Genomic DNA, 20922 nt, shown 5'->3' on the forward strand with positions numbered 1-20922 from the left:
CTGCTTACTATCCTGTTATATCATCATGTTTGTACCTTTTGTAGTCACTAAGTCATGCTGTCTTGCGTCTCTGCTGTTCGAACCCGCATTACTGTGTTCCTTGAATGTTTGTTTAAAAATATTTATAATCAAATCTTTTCAGTCACCAGCATTAAGAAATAAGTGCGCCAAATCAGCTTTATGTGCATCACAGATGCACTTATACATTGAAAGTCACAGAATAAATCACTTATGAAGCCAAGGATATTATTCGGCTGTTGGAAATTGATTTACAACAAAGGTGGGTTACTGAGCCTAATGGGGTTGTTACAGTCTGTTACAGATTGAAAGGCATCATCTGTAGTACTCTACCCAAGACTGCTCTTGAATAAAATAGGACTGAGTCAAGACCTTCCACCAGTCTTCTTCTAACGGCAAAGTGATGAAATTGGGGAACTGCATGAGGAAGGGACGGTGTCGCACGGGAGGCAGAATTCAACCTGAATGACGATCAACATTAGACGGTTATTTTCTGAATGTAAATCACCCCATTTAATGAGAATTTTTTGTTACAGTTCAGTAACAACTCCGCTGGCATTCTCTGTGTTCTGAACATGCTGAATGTTTCTAGGCGAAGAATTGGTTGAAATCTACTAAAATAAAATATCAGAAATGAAATGTTTTAGCTTACAGTGAAGAAGTGAAACTAATATGTGCACTAATTTCACATACCTGTGATAAATAGGCAAAAGCACTGTGTTTTTGTGACCAGGAGGTGTGGCATTTCTGGGTTTGTTGTGCTCGTCCTTTTGCACACAGCAGAAATAATTGATCACTTCAACCACACTGCATGCCGGGGGTGTCCACTTGGTGTTACTGCTCAGGTAGAGATACCTGCTATGCTCCTGGTGGTTTGGAAATGAAAGTGGGAATGTAGTTAACCGCTTACACTAGCAGTCAAAAACATTAAAGCAATTGAGGTCACAGTAAATGACCTCAGAACTGATCTGATCTTTTGTCACACTGAAATACTGAAAATATGTCAGCTCTAACCAAAGACAGAAACATTTCAAATCAATAAATTACTTTGTATGTTGAGAACCACAAGTCCAGCCATCATTCTGCTTTACTGTGGAGACTCTTCCAGGTGTCACACTGTTCCTCCAGCTCCGAGTCCCAAGTGTCCACCTTGGGCCACAGCCACTGCTGTCAGCACGCGCATTACTGTCTTCCTATGTTAAAATCAGAAAAAAAAGATTTTAGCTATACAAACAAAAACTACTTGTTTTAGCAGTGAAAACTCACCCAACCCCTAGTTCTTTATAGGCTAGAAGAGTTAAAAGAATTTATCAGCTCACAGCCTGCAGGTTTCAGATGCATCAACAGATTTAAGATCTCAGTAAGCACAGCTCCACAGCTGACTCAAACACACATAAAATTAATCACAACCTAATAATCCTCTACTTGTAAACTGCAAAGTCTGGTTCTTGCTGTGCCATATGAGGCTTCACAAATGTGTGCACGCAGTCAGTGAGGCCTTGGTATAGCTCGTCTGTTCTGTAAGAGTCCCGGCTGTGCAGGGCCTTTGTTGATGCGAGGATCAATATCTTGAATGAGATGCTGCAGATTTGCAGATATTTGAGCAGATCTAAGGAGTTCTCTGGAAACAGCGTGCTTGGGATTCTCTCAGACACACACATGCACACCTCAGTATAAAAATGTTATTACTGTGCATGGCAGTCCATTTTTGTTGCACTACCTTTTTGTCAGGGTACAAATCACAAAACCATTCCATCTCTACGAACTCTTTAAGGAACGTTGGCAGTTCAGGTGAGGCTTCCCGTGGTGGAGGTGGTTATGGGGTCCTGAATTGACCACGAAATAGAGTCGATCTAGGTTTGGGTTGCTCCACTAGAGCAACTATCTTGGTCTAGTGGAAAGCTTGAAGTTTGCTGACTGTAAATGTAAGCTTTTGCATTTGCTTTACAGTACTAGATAAGTGAGGAAAGAACCTTAATATTCAGTAGCAGGCCATATATTAGTTTCATGTAGCGCTGAAATGCTTCCTTCCTGGTTTGCGCTGTACTTGGAAGTTTCCCTTTTTTGCTCTTTACTGCATCTTGCAGAAGTGCTTCTAGGCTGTTATTTAAAGTCACCAATATGTACTAAAACAAAGGTGAAAAGGAAACAGCTGAGATATCTGAAATAAAATGCAACTGTTAGACATTCAAGTCCTATCATTTACACACACCTCTTGCTGCATGTCTCCCCTCAGTCCATCACTGATGGCTTCCTCGTCTTTATCTCTGCTAGAAGTCCTGTTTCCACCAACAATGCTCACAGATAATAAGGCCACTGTTTTGCATTATCTTTAATATGAAATATCTGAGTCTTACTATTAGTTAGCTATGAAAAAGTCCAAATTACACTCCATTATAGCCACAGCCACACAGCTCTCCAGGTGAATGTCTTACTGTTTGCTGGTAGTTGGGTGGCAGGAACTTTGTACAGCTCATCACGTACAGGCCCTCTCTGATGCCCAGGAACACATCTCCTCCAAACACGCTGTACGCCAAGCGTTCAGGCACCGCATTCAGCTGGAGCGTCCTGGAGGAGCAACACCCACAAAGAGGTTGAAGAACATAGACGTACCTGTCTGAAATACACACAAAGGCTCGGACTGAAAGGCTGCTCCTCACATCTGTAATAATCACCAACCTGAGGAGGCGATTCTCTTCATCCCACATTTGCCTCTTCTTATCCAGACTGCTGGAAACAAACACCTTCAGATGGGGAAGCACAGTCCTGCAAGACACAAGCAAACATGCACATAGAGACATACAGAAACAACAACAACATAACTCTGCATGTAACTTGCAATAAAAACTGTGACCTGTTAAGTGGTCTGAATCTCCTTCTTCAGGCTTAAAATCTGTTTGGCTTTGAGTCAACAGACTGACATGCTTTAAGCCGTAGGAGCTGTCATTGGGCTCTTGAAAGGTTGCAGCCAGTTGGGACTTCAGTGCTGCCAGGTGGGCTAGAGGCTGGCTGTAGTGCTTAGTTGTCGAGTGAGACACTTCTGGATGTAGGGATTAACCCTCCAGACCACCAATGTCAAGTCCTCACCTTGGCGATTGGGATACAGTCATCAGGTAATGAGTGATAATTATTCAAAAAGGCATTGCATTTGTAAATACTTGTGAGGGGAGGTAGCTGCTTGTTGTCGACATCCACCTGCACGGTGGTGACTCTCTGACCATTGTATGCTGGCATCCGGCATAACACCTTTCCATTATTCATTATTCACATAGCCTCCCCTTTTACCAAGAAAGATCAAAAACCTGTCTCAGACACAGAAATATATTCGATTTCTGGCAATCCCGGAGTTTTCTATAGCACCATCGAGTATTTTCTTTGTACTGACAATGCTCACTTGTTCTTTGGGTTATTGAGTGCTGCCTCGTCTCTGAGACTGCAACCCCTCGTCTCCTGTAACCTCCACTGCTCTAAAGCTCTCTCTTTAGAATAGAATAGAATTCAACTTTATTGTCATTGCACATGCACGGGTACAGGGCAACGAAATGCAGTTTGCATCCATCCAGAAGTGCTTTAGTGATATAGATATATTACACATATTTGTCTACCACATAGCTGTATATTGCCAAGCTGGGCCAGGGATTGTCAGAGTACCTGCATCATCATTTTCTATCAAGCTTTCAATGTCCTTCGAGGGTCCCTGGCCTTTCCATTCCTCCATCAAGTGATTTGATTACTTAGTGTGTTGGCTTGAAGCACCGTGACTGCCTCAGTCAAGGCCAACAGAATCTCTTCGTGCAGGCAGTAGTCATCACACAAAATCCTGTTCCTTGCCTTGAAAGAGGTCAACACTGCTCCAGTTTCTGCAGCCACCAGAGTGATATTTCTGTCCCCCCTTGATGCAGAAGGACTTGCATAGGGTAAGGAGCAGCAACTGACGGGACTTTAATTTGTCTCAATGGGGAGCCTTCATCACCTCTGAGTGGATGGTGTACAGTCTTCTGATGGTCCAGAAGTGCAGCCCCTGCTTTGAAAAAGAGATGAAGGTGTCTTCTTTTCTAGTACTTGCTATTCACAATAGAGGGCTTTTCTGATCTGATCTATATGGATGCAGTCAGTTTCATTACACTTATCCAGATCCCAGCGGCAGATGGTACCATCCACTGAGGAAGACATTAGCATCCTTAATCCAGAGCGGTAAAACAAGGACTTTACCACATGTAAAGACAAAAACAACAGACAAGAAATGTAAGAAAATTAAGGTGATAACCAATCAGAGACAGGCAGAAGTAGATATATGGAGCAGTTCAGTCATAATATACCTTTATGGCCTAAAAGGGTCCTATGTGGCCACCAGTTTAAAATCCATACCTTGATGGACAGGTCACGGAGAGCAATCATCAAACAGTCCAGCTGAATGCAGTGACATCACTGTAAAACATAATTTGTCAATATTTATGTTCAAAAATTCAATTCCGTTCATTTTAGTTGAATTTATATAGCACCAAATCACAACAACAGTTGCATCATGGGGATTTATATTGTAGGGTAAAGATCCTACAATGAAACAGAGAAAACCCCAACAATCAGATGACCCCTTTTGAAGCAAGCACTTTGGTTACGGTGGGAAGGAGAAACTGTTTTACTAGGCACAAACCTCTAGCAGAACCAGCCTCAGGAAGGGGCAGTCATCTGTCGCATCAGGTGGGGAGTGGACTGTAAACGACCACGGCAGACCCGGGTGCAAATCCATACTTTGCAGCATACTTTATTGACTCACACGGTTGCTGTTCACAATGTTCATAATGCTCACAGAGCTGCAGCTCTCCCGCTGCCCGCTCAACATTATCACAACAACAACCCAACCACAGGACCCAGTACAATATTTAATTCGACGGGGCATGATTGCGGATGCCGTGCAGGTGCGTCCGCCTCCTCTGCACGGCACCGCAGGCCACGCCCCGCCACATGGACAAATTCATCATGAAAGTTTGAAAGATATCAGTCTCCTACCTCTTACTCTCCTTGGGCTATTTTATTAAGCACACCTCAGCAATCTACTGCAAAATAACACAGGTGTTCACGAAATTTCATCTTTGCTCACATCAAAATGTTCAGTTTTGTTGTTGTTGGATTTTTTCCCTTCTAACATTGTAGGATCTTTAACTCACAGTGTAAAGCATCTTGTTATGAGTTAAAACTATATACATAAAAATGACTTAATTTGAGTTACTGTTGCAAGGGACTACATTATGTTGACAGGTGTTTAAAGGTTTGTTGTCTCTATTTACTTACATCAGAGTGCCAGACCTTTGGGACAGCAGCCTCAGGTTGGGAAAGAGCACAGTACTTGTGTTTGTTGCTCTTGGGCACTCCATCACGATCTTCTTCTACACAAGACTGTTTTCCACTCATACAACTTTAGAACAGGCCAGCAGTTTGGAGACAAAGTCAGAAAGGCAAGGGTGAGATGGTTTGGACAGCTGCAGACTAGGGATAGCAGACATACTGGGCAAAGAATCTTGAATATGGAGGGGATTGTAGAAAAGAGGAAGACTGCAGAGAAGATTTGTGGATGTAGTGAAGGAGGACATGCAGAGGGGCTGGTGTGACAGACGGGGAGGCTGAGGGTAGGGTGAGAAAGAGGCAGATGATGCACTATAGCGACCCCTAAAGCATGCAGTCCGAAAAGATGTCAAAACATACGCTGCTTTCACTTGTAGAGCCAGACTAATACTGCTTATACAGATATTTACTAATTAAAAAGTCTGGTATTTGCAGAGCATAGCTGCCAATATTGTTAAAATCCTAACGTATAATTAAATAAGTAGCGTAGAAAGTGTGGTGCTCTGTGGTGTGTTTTTTTAGAGGTCCTGTGCAGTATCTTAGCTGTTCCTAGACTGCACACTTCGAGAAAAAGACCTCTGATGTTGTGCCTGGAATTTGTGGGAGTCACTTTTCCAGTTTGGGGGTTACAGCCACTAATGTTTCTATTACCACTGCAACCACGCTGAACTTTACCTTAGAAATCGGATCCAACTGACCTTCAGTCTATGATGCCACTATATCATGCTGATTAACCGGAAGCTGTATGTCCCAGACAACCTTAACCCTGTTGTTCTCAAACACTGTGTGGTGTCTCCCATCAGGACTTGGTGACTTCTAATTTTATTGATCGCAGCAGCAGTTTTTAGACTTAGCTATGATCATTTTTACTACTTTTAAGTTGATATTTTAGAAATAATATTTTCAACAGAAAATTTACAACCAAATCAAAATATTGTGATTTTTTTTTTTTACATTTCCTCTGGGACCCTTTCAAAAGCAAAAGAAACTTTTATTATTAATTCTTCTAAATTTTGCTTCTTAGCCAATTTTAATTTTTTTTAAGATAAAATACAATCAAACTGAAATTATTTGTTGGTTTTGTTTGTGTTTGCAGGAGTTTAAGCACTTCACTCTCCATGGGAAAAATTCACCAAACCATTCAACAAAACAAGCACAGCTATATATAGTTTATTATATAAAACGAAACATCATAGAAATATTCCATGTAAACAAAAAGTACAAATATTTACACCAGCAAATGTGCATATGTTTTATATACTATATTTATGGTAATGAATGTGGAAGATCCTTGGTATTTAATTACATCCTTCTCACAACTATGTTAATTTTGTTTCAGTGCGTGGTGACATTGGCTCAAATAAAACAAAACAAAAAAATAGGACTTCTATTATAGAAAGTAACTGCAACAGAAAACAGGGTTATGAAATGATGTATTTGCTCTCACGAACAGCACATTTCAAAAGGCTTCAGTCGTCATTCTCTCCAACAGCTTCTCCTCTTCTGCAGTGCTGGACACAGTTAAACTTCTTTTGAAATACTGCATTTCGATTTTCCCTGACTCATGTGCCAGTGCTACTCCTGAATATGTGTTTTGTTTTCCAGATTGTCCAAACAAAGCCATGTCTGTCACCCTGACAATGGAAAAAATGAAGAAAAAAAAAAAAACCATATAAGACAAATATAAACTAATTTGCTTAATTATCACTTGCGTGTGTGTGACATTACCTGTCAGCACTCATTCTCTCAGTGACCACAGGCTGTGTGTCATCTTTCAACAGGTCCCATATGTGGAGGTTACATGCAGCATCGAGTACGCAGAAGACCGTCGCTCTGGTCTGGGCCCACTGCAGGGAGACCACCGGTTCGCCAGCTGTACTGTTCTTCCACTGTGCCACAGGCTGCTCATGGCTGACTGCATGCAGCCTGATGCTGCCATTGCCACAACCCACCTGAAACAAGGACAGCGAATATTTGAAATATACCCTTTCGAGGCTACAGTGGTATAAATCTCCATGGTTTTGTTTCTTGAGTCTTTGCATGCCATTCCTTTGAAACTCCAAACTTTTCTTTTCTCTATAAAAACTAGTCACTCAACATATTCAGTTACTCACCCACCTTTTTTTCTTTATACAAACTGAATTTACAGTTCTAGTCAGTTTTATGTATATATTAGGGCTGTGCAATATGACCAAAATCTCATATCCCGATATAAGAATTCTATCGTCCAATAACGATATAAATCACAAAAATGTAACATTTTCTGTAAATTCTGTGAATCTCAGGCAGCTCGACTTGCGGGAAGTGTTTCCTGCTGCGTCATGTAGCTGGAGTCGAGTGTTTTAACCGATGCATGATGAAACTATACGTTTTTAGGCATAAGTTGTAACGGCCGCCGTTTTCTTCGTGAGTATTTATTACACGGCGTGCGGCGGGGAAAAGCCTGTTCTAACGTTTGAGTCTAAGGTTTATTTTTTTAGCACCTGGCGGCTCTTTTTTACTTCTCATCCGTAAATAATCTGCTCTTTCACGTGATTCAGTTTATTTTGAAAAGTCTCAACAGGATCTTGAGCTTTATTGTGAAAGGTTTATGTGGAACATAAACAAGCAGACACGCGATGCTGTTACCGTCGTTGTTGCTAACCACAACGCATAAAAACAGGCGCCTGTCCGTCTGTAGTGTGGTTATATAAAATATAAGAGAAAGAGAGAACTTTAAGAAATTAATATCGCCACTACAGTGACCATCAAAACGATGAAAAAAATATTGCCGTAAACAGTTTATTTTGTGACACCACGAAACAAACGATAGTGTAAAATGAAACGATAGACGTTTTTATATCGTCATCCCATATATATCGTTATATCGAACAGCCCTAGTATATATAGCACTAAATCACAACCAGAGTAGCTTCAAGGTGCTTTATATTGTAACGTAAAGACACTACAATAACAGGATGTGTTCATTTTTGAGCTTAAGAGCTGCAGGTACATTTCTTGTCCCTACTCATTTTATCTAAGCTAATCTAAGCGGTCTGCATATTTCCCAAAATAGATGTGATGTAAATAAGCATGACTCTCACCAAGAACAAGTGTGGTCTGAAGGGAGAAAAGTGGATTGAGGTGACATCGACAGGCTGCACTTCAACCTCCTGAAACCTGTAAAATTTGGGGGGTGCTTTCAAACCGTGACTCGTTCCATGGTGGACCAGCCCCTACACACAAGTCACATTAGTACACTTTCACTAAATTACAGGAGTATAATTTTTTTTTTAATATTTGAGAGGATTCATTTGAAATTACATGAATTAAGCTCACCATGTTGGTGCCAATAAAGAAATGATTGGAGTCTGTTGGAAGGAATTTTAAAAGCAGCGTGTGCAGCGGCCCTGTTTTAACTACATCTCGCGGTGACCCCCTGAGACTTTGAAAAGAGGCATAGAGGGAGGAAAAATAAAACAACAGGTCAGAAGTTAGATTACTCCCAAACAAACAACAACGGAACAAACTGGAAGACAACACTGCATCACATTGGTGGGCCATATGGGGAAGTTGCTGTCTGTATGTGCAAGAGATTGGAAAGAGACAATAAAGTAAATACTTCAGTTAAGACAGAGTGATGTCTGAGGTTTTCCTCACCACACCTCTCTGCGTAACACATGTATAAGAGCGCAGGTATGTTTCCATCAAATGTTGAGGTGACAAAATCAAGAGCATGCAGCATGTAACAAACAGGATTGAGTGGCAACAACATAACAGCTGTGTTCCACTGGGCCAAGACTCTGCGGTGTATTTTAAGCCCTGCGGCTGCCAGTGACAGATGATCGTCATGAGCCATTTATCAATCTCACCTCTCAGCAGCGAGGACGGACGAGCTGTGAAGCAACTTCACTTTGCCGCCAGGCCGGAGGCCTGCAAGAGGGGAGAGGGGAAAAAAAAGAAAGAAGCGGGGCTGAAAGCAATGCCACATGTGTGAGAAAGGTGAGCCCACTCAAAGAAATACTGTGACTGCGTTACCCAGATCTGTTGGAGAGCCTGCCTCGTTGCCTTTTGGGAGCTCTACCACCACCTACAGGACACATGGGAGAAATCATGACAGGCAATTCACATTTTTACGGTGCAGCTGTCCCCAAACTTCAGAAACCGATCCCCCTACCACTGAGTTAAAATGATAGGAATTTTAGTGAACTGAAGATAAGAAACAATAGAAACAACAAAAACTATTTTCCCCACAAAAATCTCATTAATTACACTTAGTTTAGCACGTTTTCTTTTGGTCATTGTACCACCCATCTGCCCTGCAGTGACTCTTTTAAGAGTATAAAACAGATGTAGAATCGTTGGAACAATGAATACTTATGGACATATTTTATATTCTGGAGGAATGCAAGTCACAATGAATCTAAAATAACATCAGTAATCCTCAGTGGGCTTTCCAAACTTTCCAATTCATGTATCTCTCTCCATGACCTCTCTAATAAAATCCACTCCCAACTCCTGCTCCTTGTAAAGAAAAAAAAACCATACATGTAAAATATGTACAATCTACTTAGTTGCTCAACCTACCCAAAAATTTAAAACTCCACTTTCATCCAAAGAAGCCAGCTGGAATGACAGTCCTGATGACTCTACAATTGGAAAAGAACATCATTTAATTAAATAAACAGTACTGTGCAAAAGTCTCAGGACACTCTCCATTTCTGTATGTCTTGCTTCCAAGGAGCCACACTTTGTTGTAATGTTTTTAAAGTGCAATAAGCTCCAGGTTTTTCTGAAGGACAGCTTTTCTTTGGTTAATGGCTGCTTTCTCACTCATTTTCAGTCCAGTACTTGTCCCAGTACTGACCCTTTTCAGAGGATTTTTCTTTTGTTTGCTTAGCCACTTAGCACTGACCTATGAATCACAGAAGCATAAAAAGGCTCCGAACTCAATGGATCAACTGGCCTTGTGTCTACACATAACAGACAACTTAGCAAAGAACCATTTTTAATTGTTAATTAGTTACTTTGTTAGTAGCTGCCTGTCAGAAAAACACATAGTGTCCCCATTTCTCTAGCCGAATCTATGAAAAATTCTAAAGATAACACAGTTTGACAGGTATAAAATAGTATTTTTCCACCAACAAAGTGATCAATAAGGTGATTGCTGTAGCTTCATTAGAAATGGTCTAAGCAAAGCTGCTATCAAGAAGCCATTCTTAAGGAAGAGAAACATGGATACATGGCTGGGGTATGCCTTATCTCTGAGTGAATATTCATATGAATATTGACTTTTAAGCTCATTAGAATTGTGCTAATCGCTGCAACTATTTCCCATTTTCCTGGCAAAATATGAAGAAACATGAATGGCAGAAAACATATAGCAACATTCACACCTCTGGTTAATCATTTCATACCTTCCTCGGATGCCAACAGTGGAACGTCTGCCCTCAGCTCCCCTGCTAGTGCAGAGGGGACAACTTCTACAGAGGTCACAGATGACAAATGGCCTGAGGCGGCCAACACTGCATCTGTGTTGAAAAGGTGACAAATAAGAAGATAGCTGCAAAACTCGAGTTCAAAAACCAAAGCAAAAAACAATCAGCCTCTCAAGTTTATGTGAGAGAGGGCAGGGGAGTGCTGACATTCATTTTTCCTTAGGTCGGGTGCAAAGAGTGAAATTTGTGTCACTGTGTAAGTTCAAAGGGATTTATATTCTTAAAATAAAAAGATGAATAACAGTCTGGAAACAAATGTTAGGTGTAAGAGGAAAGAAATAAAAATGCTTTTTTATATATTTGGCACTAGGGCTGCCACGATTACGTCGACTATCAAATTCGTCGACGACTAATTTAATAGTCGACGCGTTGTTTGAAGCTTTGTAAGATCCCAAAAGACACAGGAATAAGTAGTAGGATTAAACCCCGAAGAAGAAGTAGCTCTGTCCCAGAATTTATAGCGCAGCCCAGCTCAGTTTCCAACAATGGCGGCAGCTAGTTAGTTTTAATATTACTCTTATTATTCTTTCTGGGTCACAAAATAAACATTTAACATATTTTCAAGCGAGAATGTAGCTGTGTAAACCTCAAATATCTGCTCAGTTTATCAAGACACCACATATTTTCAAAAGCGCTCCGACGTTTTCGGAGACGTCTGTTACCCACTAGCTCGATAGCTAGCCGGGGGCAAGGCTCACTGGAGCCCGTGAGAACACCGGACTCCCAGCAAATCGTTTTCAAACCCACCGCCGTCTTTCACTACTCAGGTTAAACATATATAAGTCACTTAGATAATTTAAAAATGTTATTGTTTGTCTTTTTTCAGTATTTATTTGTTCCTGAGTAAATCGGTTTGGCTGAGATTAAAGTTATAGTTTTTACACAGCTGAATAAACATCAAGCAGACAGCTGATTATCAGAAGTGTGAGATGCTGGAGAAAATACTCCGGTGTCCTGTTATATTTTAGATAGCAAGGAGTTTATTAAACTTCACCGAAACAATCTGCAAATTTCATTTAAATTTAATAAACTATCATTTTGTCTTTATTTTTAGTTAGCACAGACCTTAAACACTAAAAGCTGTAAGCTAATGATAGTTATATAAGAGCAGATGCTGCTGGTGCAATAAGCTGTACGTTGTACATCTAATGGATGCATGATCTGATTAGTCGACTATCAAAATAATGCTTGTGGCAGCCCTATTTGGCAAAGCTGGAATTTAATTCCCTGCTGACATACCAGTGGAGAAGGTAGGCTGCCTGAATGTCCACTCTTCCTCCCCCATCTTTAAGCTATAGTGGTTACTAGACTGCTCCCTAAGGTCCCACAGCACCACAGAGCCGACTGATGTGCCTGCAAACACCAGTGTGACCTTTCCAGGGCTGAAACAGCAACACTGGATCTGGAACAAAGAAAACGACAGGGGATTAGTGTAGATGTTAGAGGTTCAGTGGCTTTGGTTTCACTAAGAAGCGATATGCCAAGTCCACAAATAACATCAGCTGCACTTAGAAGGACAGATTCACATTCCTCATTAGAGCTGAAGTAAATATCGCCATTTAGACACGTAAGGACAAATCAAATGTTTATTTTCCATCCTTACGGTCTTTTCATAATATTGCAAATAATGTTTGATGGAGGCTTTACAGATTTTTCTAATGAAAAAGTATCATGTTAAACAACTATGGGGTTTGTGTTTGATCATTTACAACAAGATTGTACATGCTGAGGAAGTTTAACCAAATTTGAAGTTAATGTGAGACAGATGTTTTTGTGGGACAACGTGCAGACAAAAGAGAGTTATAGGTTAGGTTTCCTCACATCTATTAGAAAAGTAAAGGTCATGCAGTGTTAACTTTTGAACGTAGTGGGATGAAGGTAACGGGACTGCTGTCCGTATGTGGGTCACCCAAGAAGGAGGAACAATTACAACAAGCAATTACCCTTCTGATGTGACCAACATGTAAGACAAGCCTGATTTGATTGCTGATTTCTGGAGGGCAAACAAAGCACTGATGCTTCTCACTGAATTTCAAGACTGATTAGGCTCCTCTGATTAAGTGATGCAGAAAAAAGCTACAGTTTAACACAGCTTAATTTTTATTCATGATAAACAATAATGCTCTGGAGAGTAAATAAATAGAGCCTGACTGACACAGGATTTTTAAGACTGATACCGATTTGTTGATTCCAAATCTGATATTCCCATATATAATATGATATTTTTTCCTTTCTTTCAGAGACATAAAACATGAACCATTGTTTTTCTGCCACTGAATTTTTTTTTCATTTAAAATTTCAGGTTATTTTCTCAATTGTACATTATTTTTTTCAGAGGTTTGAGTTAATAAGGGGAAATCTTGAGATGAAAACCCCCAAATTTTTTCTTTCGGCTGGCAAAAATTTTTTTATTCATTGGCAGAAACAAGCTTCCGTAAGTTTCACTGATATTTGTCATGTGTATTTATTTTGCTACTCATTCGTGCTCTGCCTGACTGGTGGTTATTGTTTGTGACAAATGTGCAGCCAACAGGGAAGTTGAAGAGTGCCCTTTAGTGTACAAACAATATCAAAACTCCTTACATGGCTGAATGGTGTTTCTCTCATGTCTGATATTACTTTTTAAATATCCACTTTGCAATTGGCTAATAATCGGCTGATACCAAACTCTAGAAATTGTATAAAACTGAATACTAGAAGTTGTAAATGTCACCTCAGACTCATAAACAAGGATCTTCTGAGGCCTGGATGGCTCCCAGATGTTCCAGATGCAGATGATGGTACAGCTGTCAAGATGCTTGGCGTTGGGTTTAGTCGTGGGCATGTGAACTGACAGCATGGTATGCTTTTGGACCTGAGAAAAGTGCAGCATGCTAATCTGGCGATCTGCAATTGACAAGACAAAACATGAACATCTAATAGGAAGAACTGTCTGAGTTTTTGAGAGGCTGCTACTGCTGCCACAGAGGACAAGTAACAACTAACAAACTAGCAATGAGAATAGAGCAAGATACAAGTCAAAAAAACAAACAAAATGAGTTTCTCTGGTTGGACTTTGTACCATAAAGAAAAGGCAACTCAGTGATGAGCTGTAAACTTCCATCGCTGAAAGACAACGTGTCTGACTGAGTGCTCAGTTTCTCCAGGGATTTTCTCTCAGCTTGATCCTCTTCCAGCAGGACAACCATGACCTTGATTTGGAATGACAGCAGTGAGAACTAACAACAAGACAAAAAGTTCTTCATGCATACACTTCTAAGAAATAGTTTAAAGACCTGTGAGGCTGAGCGAAGAAATGATGCCAGACGCTGTGAATCATAGTTCATTTCACTTCTTTGTTTGTCTCGTGCTTCCTTAGAGAGGTTTGGATCTGTCAGTGCAGGGAAATTCTATTAATAAACTCACCATATAGCCTACACACTTAACTTATCAGAAGCTTATTGTTTTATTACCCCCACATGCTCCACTGCGCTCCGGAGGATGCTGCGTCCACTTCTCAGACATCTCTATTTCCTCTGTCTGGATGTCTCGATCTGTGTTATCCTCATTACACTGAACGTAAGCCTAGAAGAGAAGACGATCTCACGTGTTATAAATACATATGCAGTTTCTCTTTATAATTTGGATTAAGAAGTAGACAACAGAAATAATCGCTAACCTGTTTAGTGTTTGCATTTCCAAAGTTTCTGATGTACATGTCATACTCATTGACCGGCGGCAGATCCAAAAGGGAGAAAGTCATGGAAAAATCCAGATCGATTAAACGAAGCAGCTCTGTACTTCTCTTCCTGTTGTCAGCAACAAATATACATTCAAGGTTTAATTAAATAATAAACACACTGTCAGGTTGCCTGAGGTTGCTTTATGCTTATGTGAAAAGTATTACTTAAGTGACCACAAGTGTCCATTTAATATAATATGTTTTCTGCAAATAAACGTACTTTTGCTTACTGGCAACTTTCTTGCTGACTTCGCGTTGCTTTGCAGCTACAAAGTCGATAAACTTTCCGCGTTGGGAGGCTCTGCTCTGGATCTTTTCAGTGTCTGTAAACAGGGCAGTAATGATGCTTTAAATCCAGGATAATCCTGCACAAAACACCCTGGATTTAACAGGAGTGTGCCTTTCAGTTATACACAAAGAAAGAAGCACGCTTAAAACATTTATTGTTGGTAAGAATATACCTCTGGACCATTTAGGCCTCTCCTCCTCTTCTTTGCTTGTTCTTTGTCTGGACTTTGTTGTTCCAATTCTCTCATTCTCTTCATCCATGGCTCTCCGAATAGCTTCAATCTCCTTTCTCCGCTGTGCTGAAAGCTCCTCCTTTGCTTCACCCGACTGTGGATGCAATGGCTCCTTCTCGTCCTCATCTTCATTAGTGCTCTCATTCAGTTCCTCAAAATCCTCTTCATAGTCCTTTAAATAGAGCATTCCCATTCATCACTGAGCACATGCAACGCGTTTTTATTTGAAACAAGAAAAATAACCACGATGAACAAAAACTAGATCCTAAAAGAAGAAACGTGAAGCGACCACTCACCATTTTCTTACAATGTAAATCGATTAGAGCATGCCAAAGTAACACAAAAAGAAATGTGTAAACAACACTGAAATTAAAATCAAAACTGGCATATTTTGTAAGAGCAGCCTCTGTAATTACCTCAAAATCATCTTCATAATCCTGATCAGCCAAATCTTCATCATCGACAACTTGCTGAAGTGATCAGAAAGCATAAAGTGGGAAAATCGTTTAAGAAACTTTGATTATTTGTGCACAGACTCGTGTTGCTTTAACTCCAATTCCCCAAACACTTGAATGCAATACTAATAATTTCCAAATTGTTAATGTAATTAAAGGTAGTTCGGTTAGAAAACATTCAAAGTTAAGCCCAATCAAAAAAAATGCAGATTCATTTTGAATTTGATGTCAGCAACATGTTTGAAAAAGGCTGGGAGCGGGAAACATGTGATAAGAGGGATAGTGACACATTTCACAACTGATCACGTTGTCTGGCAAAAGGTCAGTACTGGATATAAAACCAGCATCACAGAGTGTTTCAGGAGTCCAAATAGCTACCCTGTGTGTGGGCATACAATACAGGTCAACAATTTAACAACAGAAATGAAAACACATGTATGAAGAAAAAATAGAGTGACATCTATGTGTCTGTGTTACATAGCTACAAATGGGAAATTCTGCTTAGTATATTTTATGCTTATTAGGAGAAATGATGCAACATAGTGGGAAACAGGTCCCTGTGTCTGCTTCTCTCTAATGCTCACTGTGAGCATTACAGACAAACCAGCTGCAGACTGAGCTTAAACCTGGTTTGTTCTCATGCAAGCACAGAAAGGCCCTCCACAAAGGGTGCCAAGACACAATATTCCTTAGGCTCAGTGACTTATGAAATAAATGGAATAAGTAGAAACACACCCCCATGCTAAAAAAAAAGAAGAAGTTTAAAGACATGCAAGAGTGCATTTGTTGCCTTTGAAGGCTATAACCAAACTGAGCATCTTACAGGCTCCTCTGTGTCTGCTTCATGTTTCACAGCAGGTATCCACTGCTCAGAAACCAAGTCAACTTCCTATATTGTGAAAGGATATAATGCAAGGAAAGGGTTTACAATCAGATAATCCATAGTATTGGATCAGCGTTGTGAGAGCTATGAGGGAAATTTACACGCAAACTAACCACATTCCTCTCATGACTCTTGCCAGATGATGATCTCTTGTCTCTGTGATCGTCTTCCTCCCTGTGCTTTCTCTCTTTGTGTTTCCTTTCCACGTCAGCTTCATGTTTGTGCCTTCTCTCCCTGTGTTTGTTTTCTGGGTCTTCTCCCTCTTTGTACCTTCTGTCTTTGGGTTTGTCCCTCTCAGCCAACTCTCTGTCAGCACGATGATGTCTGATCTCTTCCCCTCGATGCTCTCTGTATTCACTATCGTGCTTCTGTTTCTCCTCCTAAATAGCAGGAAAATCCCAGCAAGAATGTATGTAATCAAAGCCATTCCTTAAAAATTCAAATACGTGAACATTAATATTACTGTGGAAGCTTACATGATGTCCTCTCTCTCTGTGCCTCCGTTCTCTCTCCTCTTTACGTTTTCTATGTTCTTCTTTATACTCTGAAATCAAAGACATTCAAACATTAAACATCTCATGGACATGCTACTCTAAATAGGCACACTCCTGTATGTTTACCTCTGTCCTCTTTCTGTTCCAAATGCTTCATGTCTCTTTGTCTCTCTTCCTTGGCATTCCTTGTATCTTCATATTCATTTTGGTGTCTCTCCCGATGCTGATCTTTCTCCTCCCTGTGGTGCTGTTCTATCTGCGCTCCTCTTCCTTCCCTGCTTTCCTTGTGTCTTCTTCTCTCCCCATCATTCCTAAGCTCTCTGTCCTGCTCCTCTCTTTTTCTTTCCTTATTTACGTCATCCCTTCTTTTACTACGGTCTTCCTCCCTGTGTCTATCTCTGTCCCTTATCCTCTCTTTCTCCTTATCTCTGTGTCTTTCCTTATCCCTCTCCCTGTCCTGTTTTTCCTCTAAGTCTCTTCTCGTCTCCTTATTTTCTCTGTAGTCATCACCATACTTCCTTACATCTACAAATCTCTCCCTTTCCCTTGTCTTCTCCCTTTCATTTCCTCTCTCAGCTCTCCTATCTTGTGAGCCCTCTTTCCTTCTGTCTCTTCTCCCTTCATCTCTTCTCTCTCTCTCTGTGCTCTCTCTTTCCCTGAGCCTCTCCTTTTCGCGTCTAGACTCCTTTTCTTGGTCCCTATGGCGTCTCTCAGCGGATTCCCCACCACGGTACCTTCTATCATAGCCATCGCGCCTCCTGGCATCGTCACCACCGCGTTCTTCCTCCTAGAATAAATAAATACAACCAATAAAAATACGATTAAATCATCTACCGTTGCATTTAATTGCTACAAATCGAGCTTGAATCAGAAAATTCTGCAACTTACCCTGATGTGTCTCCTCAGGTCTGCAGGTCTCCACGTGTCTTCCTTTGTTATTTTCTAAACAAACACGTTTCTTAAGGTTCATTTGATGACATTTTAATTGAAAGACACCATTTTATATAACTTGTATGATATCGAACCAGACCCATGTAAGTCAGCGGGATAACATTCACTCTTTGAGATAACGTTTGACAACATTCATAGCGAACACGACTTTTTCTACTAAAAATAAACGCTTCTCAGTTTTGGCTCACACACGGTAAAGTCAGAGCTGAAGCACGTACCTTATCTGTGTACATGTTCTCATCGGCGCTTGTTTTTTTTCTTGGTTGTCTTCAATCACCGAATATTAGCTCTTATTTTTGTAGAGACACCGCCATGATGGTTAAGACCCAGCGCGCAGGCGCAGTTTGCCGAATCCAAGGAGAACGCGTCACCTCGGCTTGACAACAGCCGTATCAATCCGCAGCAGAGAAATCGCTGAAATCAACAGCCAGTTGCCATGGCAGCGGCTGAAGATACTGTCCATACATTTTTGTTTTAGCGAAATATCTTAAGTTTTGGGCTTTAAACGATTATAACCGTTAGTTGTTTCGCCCTGTTATGTCTAGTTGTATGTGAGTTCATATTTCTATCAATAAAGACTGAGTAGCGATTTATCAGTGCTCATCATTTCGGGTTTAAGGGTAATACTGTACTAACAAGCTAGCGAGGCACTATTAAATGCAATATTTCTTTTTCAAATATAGCCAATGCAGGGTGCTATTTAAACATTTACTTTTAAGAATATCTGTTTCACTGGACTTTGACGCTTTCTAAGTGATAACAATGTAGTTGCCTCTAGTAAACACCAGATGGCGATGTCTTAGCTTTATACATAGCGCTAGAGACGCCGCTGGGATCGCACACAACTGGATGCCTGTGCGTTTTTGGAAATGGTCATACCCACCCTGTGTGGGCAGAGTAAGTAGAGCTGTGGACTGGACTATCTCAAGCAGACCGATTTAATCAGCGGAATGTCTTCGCGAGCTGCTCTTCAGAGTGGAAACTAAGACGGTGAACGACAGCGGTTCCTCCCGGGGCGATGGGCTGGTGTGCAGGTGAACCAACGTGAGAGCAGGATCCCCGTATGAAGACTGCTTTGGTCCGCTGGCACATGGGAGCTGTGACGCTCCGCATTTTCAGATTTTAAGGACACTCTCCTGAGGAGGCCACAGAGACATGTCAAGAGACAGCATGACAGATGTACGAGGAAGCCATTCACAAAATGCTAGCCCAGCTCTACCCAAAGAGAACGGGCACACTGCGCCGAGTCCACCTCAACCCAACTTTCCCCATCCCTCAGAGACGACCATACCCGACGATACCCCAGCGTCATCCACCAGCGAGCTGACCCAGACCTGGGTCCACTTTGCTAAGACATTTGTGCTCATTTTCCCCATTTACGCACTTGGTTATTTTGAGTTCAGTTTCAGCTGGCTGCTTATTGGACTTGTGATCTTTTTCTGGTGGAGGAGGAACACAGGAGGAAAGCAAAGCCGACTGAGCCGAGCAATAGCTTTCTTTGAGCAAGAGGAGCAAAGTGCCAAATGTGCTCTCACCACCTCTGATTTACCACCATGGGTAAGGCACAATTTGAATCAGAGCAGGACGGAGCTGTTTATCCCAACTGAGCCACTTCTCTGAATAGGGCGTGTAGTATTGTTGTGAACAATATTTTTGAGCTTCCAAGAAAACACAATCAGCTGACAGGATCAGCAGAGCAGAGTTGAGCTGTAAAGCTGTGATGGGGCAGCTGTCTCCGCAGCAGTGACATTAGACCAGAGCCCCAGTCTAAATACAGCAGGGTACAATGGTAAACGAGACACCACGCTGGGAAGGAAACATGCCCACGGGGTCTCTGTTATTTTGGGATTCAGACTGGCTATGTCACTTGTAGTAAGTCAGTCTATTTCTGCAGCACGTTATCTTGGCAAAATGTTAAGACAGAGCAGAGGTCCATCCTTGGGTTTAACAATTTAGGGTTTAATTTGGCAAACCAGTTTATAAACCAGTAAGAAGCTATACTTTGGGTCCCACTTAATCAGTCTAAATTCAAATGAAAAGTGGATAATTCCACAGTTATAATTTATATTTAGAAAAAAAATTCACAGGTTAATTCCAGGCTTTGGAAGAGGGCTAATTTTTTTCACACATGGATTTTCTCACGACTAGTGCTTTTAGGGTTAGAAAGTCTCAACATTAAAGGTTGGGGTCACTTGAGAGAAATAATGTGACTGTAAAAGATCATATATGTGAGTAAACTTTGTATCTTCCATAAAACTCAAAAGGGGAAGAGAAATTTGCTTTACTGAACCCTCCTATAGGACCCCAGAGAGTCTGGGTGGTCCAGACCATTCATGTAATTAGTTTTGAGTGAATTTGAGCCGTATTCTCTCAGCAAAAAAATGAAACTCAAATAAACTTTAAATGAAATGACTGAATAACTTGTAGGTCTTCAAAACGGAGACTTTCTGTATCCGACTCAGAGGAAGTTTGCGGCACAGCCTCGCTAAAAGTTAAAAGCCTATTCTGCTGACACACGGCTGAGGATGCATTGATGCCATTAAAGGGGGGCGGAGGAATTAGATGGGATCGAGGGAAAGCATCCCACTTAAAGGAAAGAGAAATTATTAATTGGCTTCAGCACCCCCCCCCCCCTGTTTTAAGTCTGTTCTTTATGAAACTGTGATCATACCAGCAGCAGGATTGTGTCCTCATGGGAAATCAACATGGATCTTCTGGGGCTTCACAATGATTGACAACCTCCAGCCTGACAAGCTGAGCACATTTCACTGTTTCCAGTTATAGCTCTTAAATCTTGGCTGCTGCAGATTTCTCCCCACTACACATATAAAGATGACATTTCTTTCACACTGTTGGGTTTTTTGTGCGTCCACACCCCATGCTAAAATGCACTTCTGCCAGTTCCAGTTTCTCCAGTTTAGTTTATGTCCTGACCTGCATTTGTCCAGAGTGACTCAGTAGTCAGCTGGTGTGGCAGCTACTGACACTAAAAGTGTCCGTGGAAGCGTCACAACAGTTTTGCACATAGCTCTTGGCTAAATTTTACAGTCTGAGCGGCA

The 20922-nt window shown here is 41.1% G+C and overlaps 3 protein-coding genes across 8 annotated transcripts in view; 1 reads left to right on the forward strand and 2 right to left on the reverse strand.

Annotated features, from left to right (window-relative positions):
• Positions 1–233: 233 nt before the first annotated feature.
• wdr97 (WD repeat domain 97) lies at positions 234–4434 on the reverse strand (the record flags this gene model as incomplete). The annotated part of the gene is given in 24 exon segments (XM_085285851.1): positions 234–482; positions 574–632; positions 712–884; positions 1066–1189; positions 1191–1211; positions 1285–1323; positions 1325–1391; positions 1463–1664; positions 1739–1909; positions 1992–2144; positions 2231–2297; positions 2407–2586; positions 2698–2784; positions 2854–3031; positions 3034–3105; positions 3177–3280; positions 3282–3320; positions 3413–3520; positions 3642–3738; positions 3741–3918; positions 3921–3997; positions 4000–4117; positions 4120–4235; positions 4338–4434. Coding segments are annotated over 24 exon segments (2676 nt in total), but the record flags the coding sequence as incomplete, so codon positions are not given.
• Positions 4435–6515: 2081 nt separating this feature from the next.
• dync2i1 (dynein 2 intermediate chain 1) lies at positions 6516–18946 on the reverse strand. Of its 3 annotated transcripts, none has more exons than XM_085286989.1 (23): positions 18082–18946; positions 17801–17854; positions 17039–17699; positions 16895–16962; positions 16532–16798; positions 16359–16424; positions 15497–15550; positions 15021–15252; positions 14780–14882; positions 14497–14626; positions 14291–14402; positions 14114–14208; positions 13900–14029; positions 13552–13724; positions 12078–12240; positions 10758–10871; positions 9928–9989; positions 9379–9430; positions 9213–9273; positions 8680–8779; positions 8445–8576; positions 7090–7313; positions 6516–6995 (listed from the first exon to the last, which is right to left on the reverse strand). In XM_085286989.1, the coding sequence occupies exons 1-23, from the start codon at positions 18094–18096 to the stop codon at positions 6821–6823; spliced, it is 3243 nt and encodes a 1080-aa protein (XP_085143115.1). In that variant the 5' UTR covers positions 18097–18946; the 3' UTR covers positions 6516–6820. The 3 variants fall into 3 exon arrangements, with proteins under 3 accessions (XP_085143115.1, XP_085143114.1, XP_085143116.1); XM_085286988.1 differs by having other exon boundaries at positions 8680–8785; positions 18082–18945; XM_085286990.1 differs by lacking the exon at positions 16359–16424 and having other exon boundaries at positions 8680–8785; positions 18082–18942.
• esyt2b (extended synaptotagmin-like protein 2b) overlaps positions 18455–20922 on the forward strand; it is a 43035-nt gene continuing 40567 nt past the window's right edge. Inside the window, exon 1 of one of the 4 annotated variants that reach the window (XM_085286994.1) lies at positions 18455–19420. In XM_085286994.1, coding sequence (XP_085143120.1) covers positions 19019–19420 — 402 coding nt within the window. In that variant the 5' untranslated portion in view covers positions 18455–19018. The remainder of the gene's footprint in view (positions 19421–20922) is intronic. The other 3 variants (XM_085286991.1, XM_085286992.1, XM_085286993.1) reach the window with 3 other exon arrangements.

Source organism: Mchenga conophoros, linkage group LG9, assembly GCF_057382185.1.
Source record: "Mchenga conophoros isolate Kocher_MC1m ecotype Shallow Benthic linkage group LG9, M_conophoros_male_GT1.1, whole genome shotgun sequence".
NCBI classification, from domain to species: Eukaryota; Metazoa; Chordata; class Actinopteri; order Cichliformes; family Cichlidae; genus Mchenga; species Mchenga conophoros.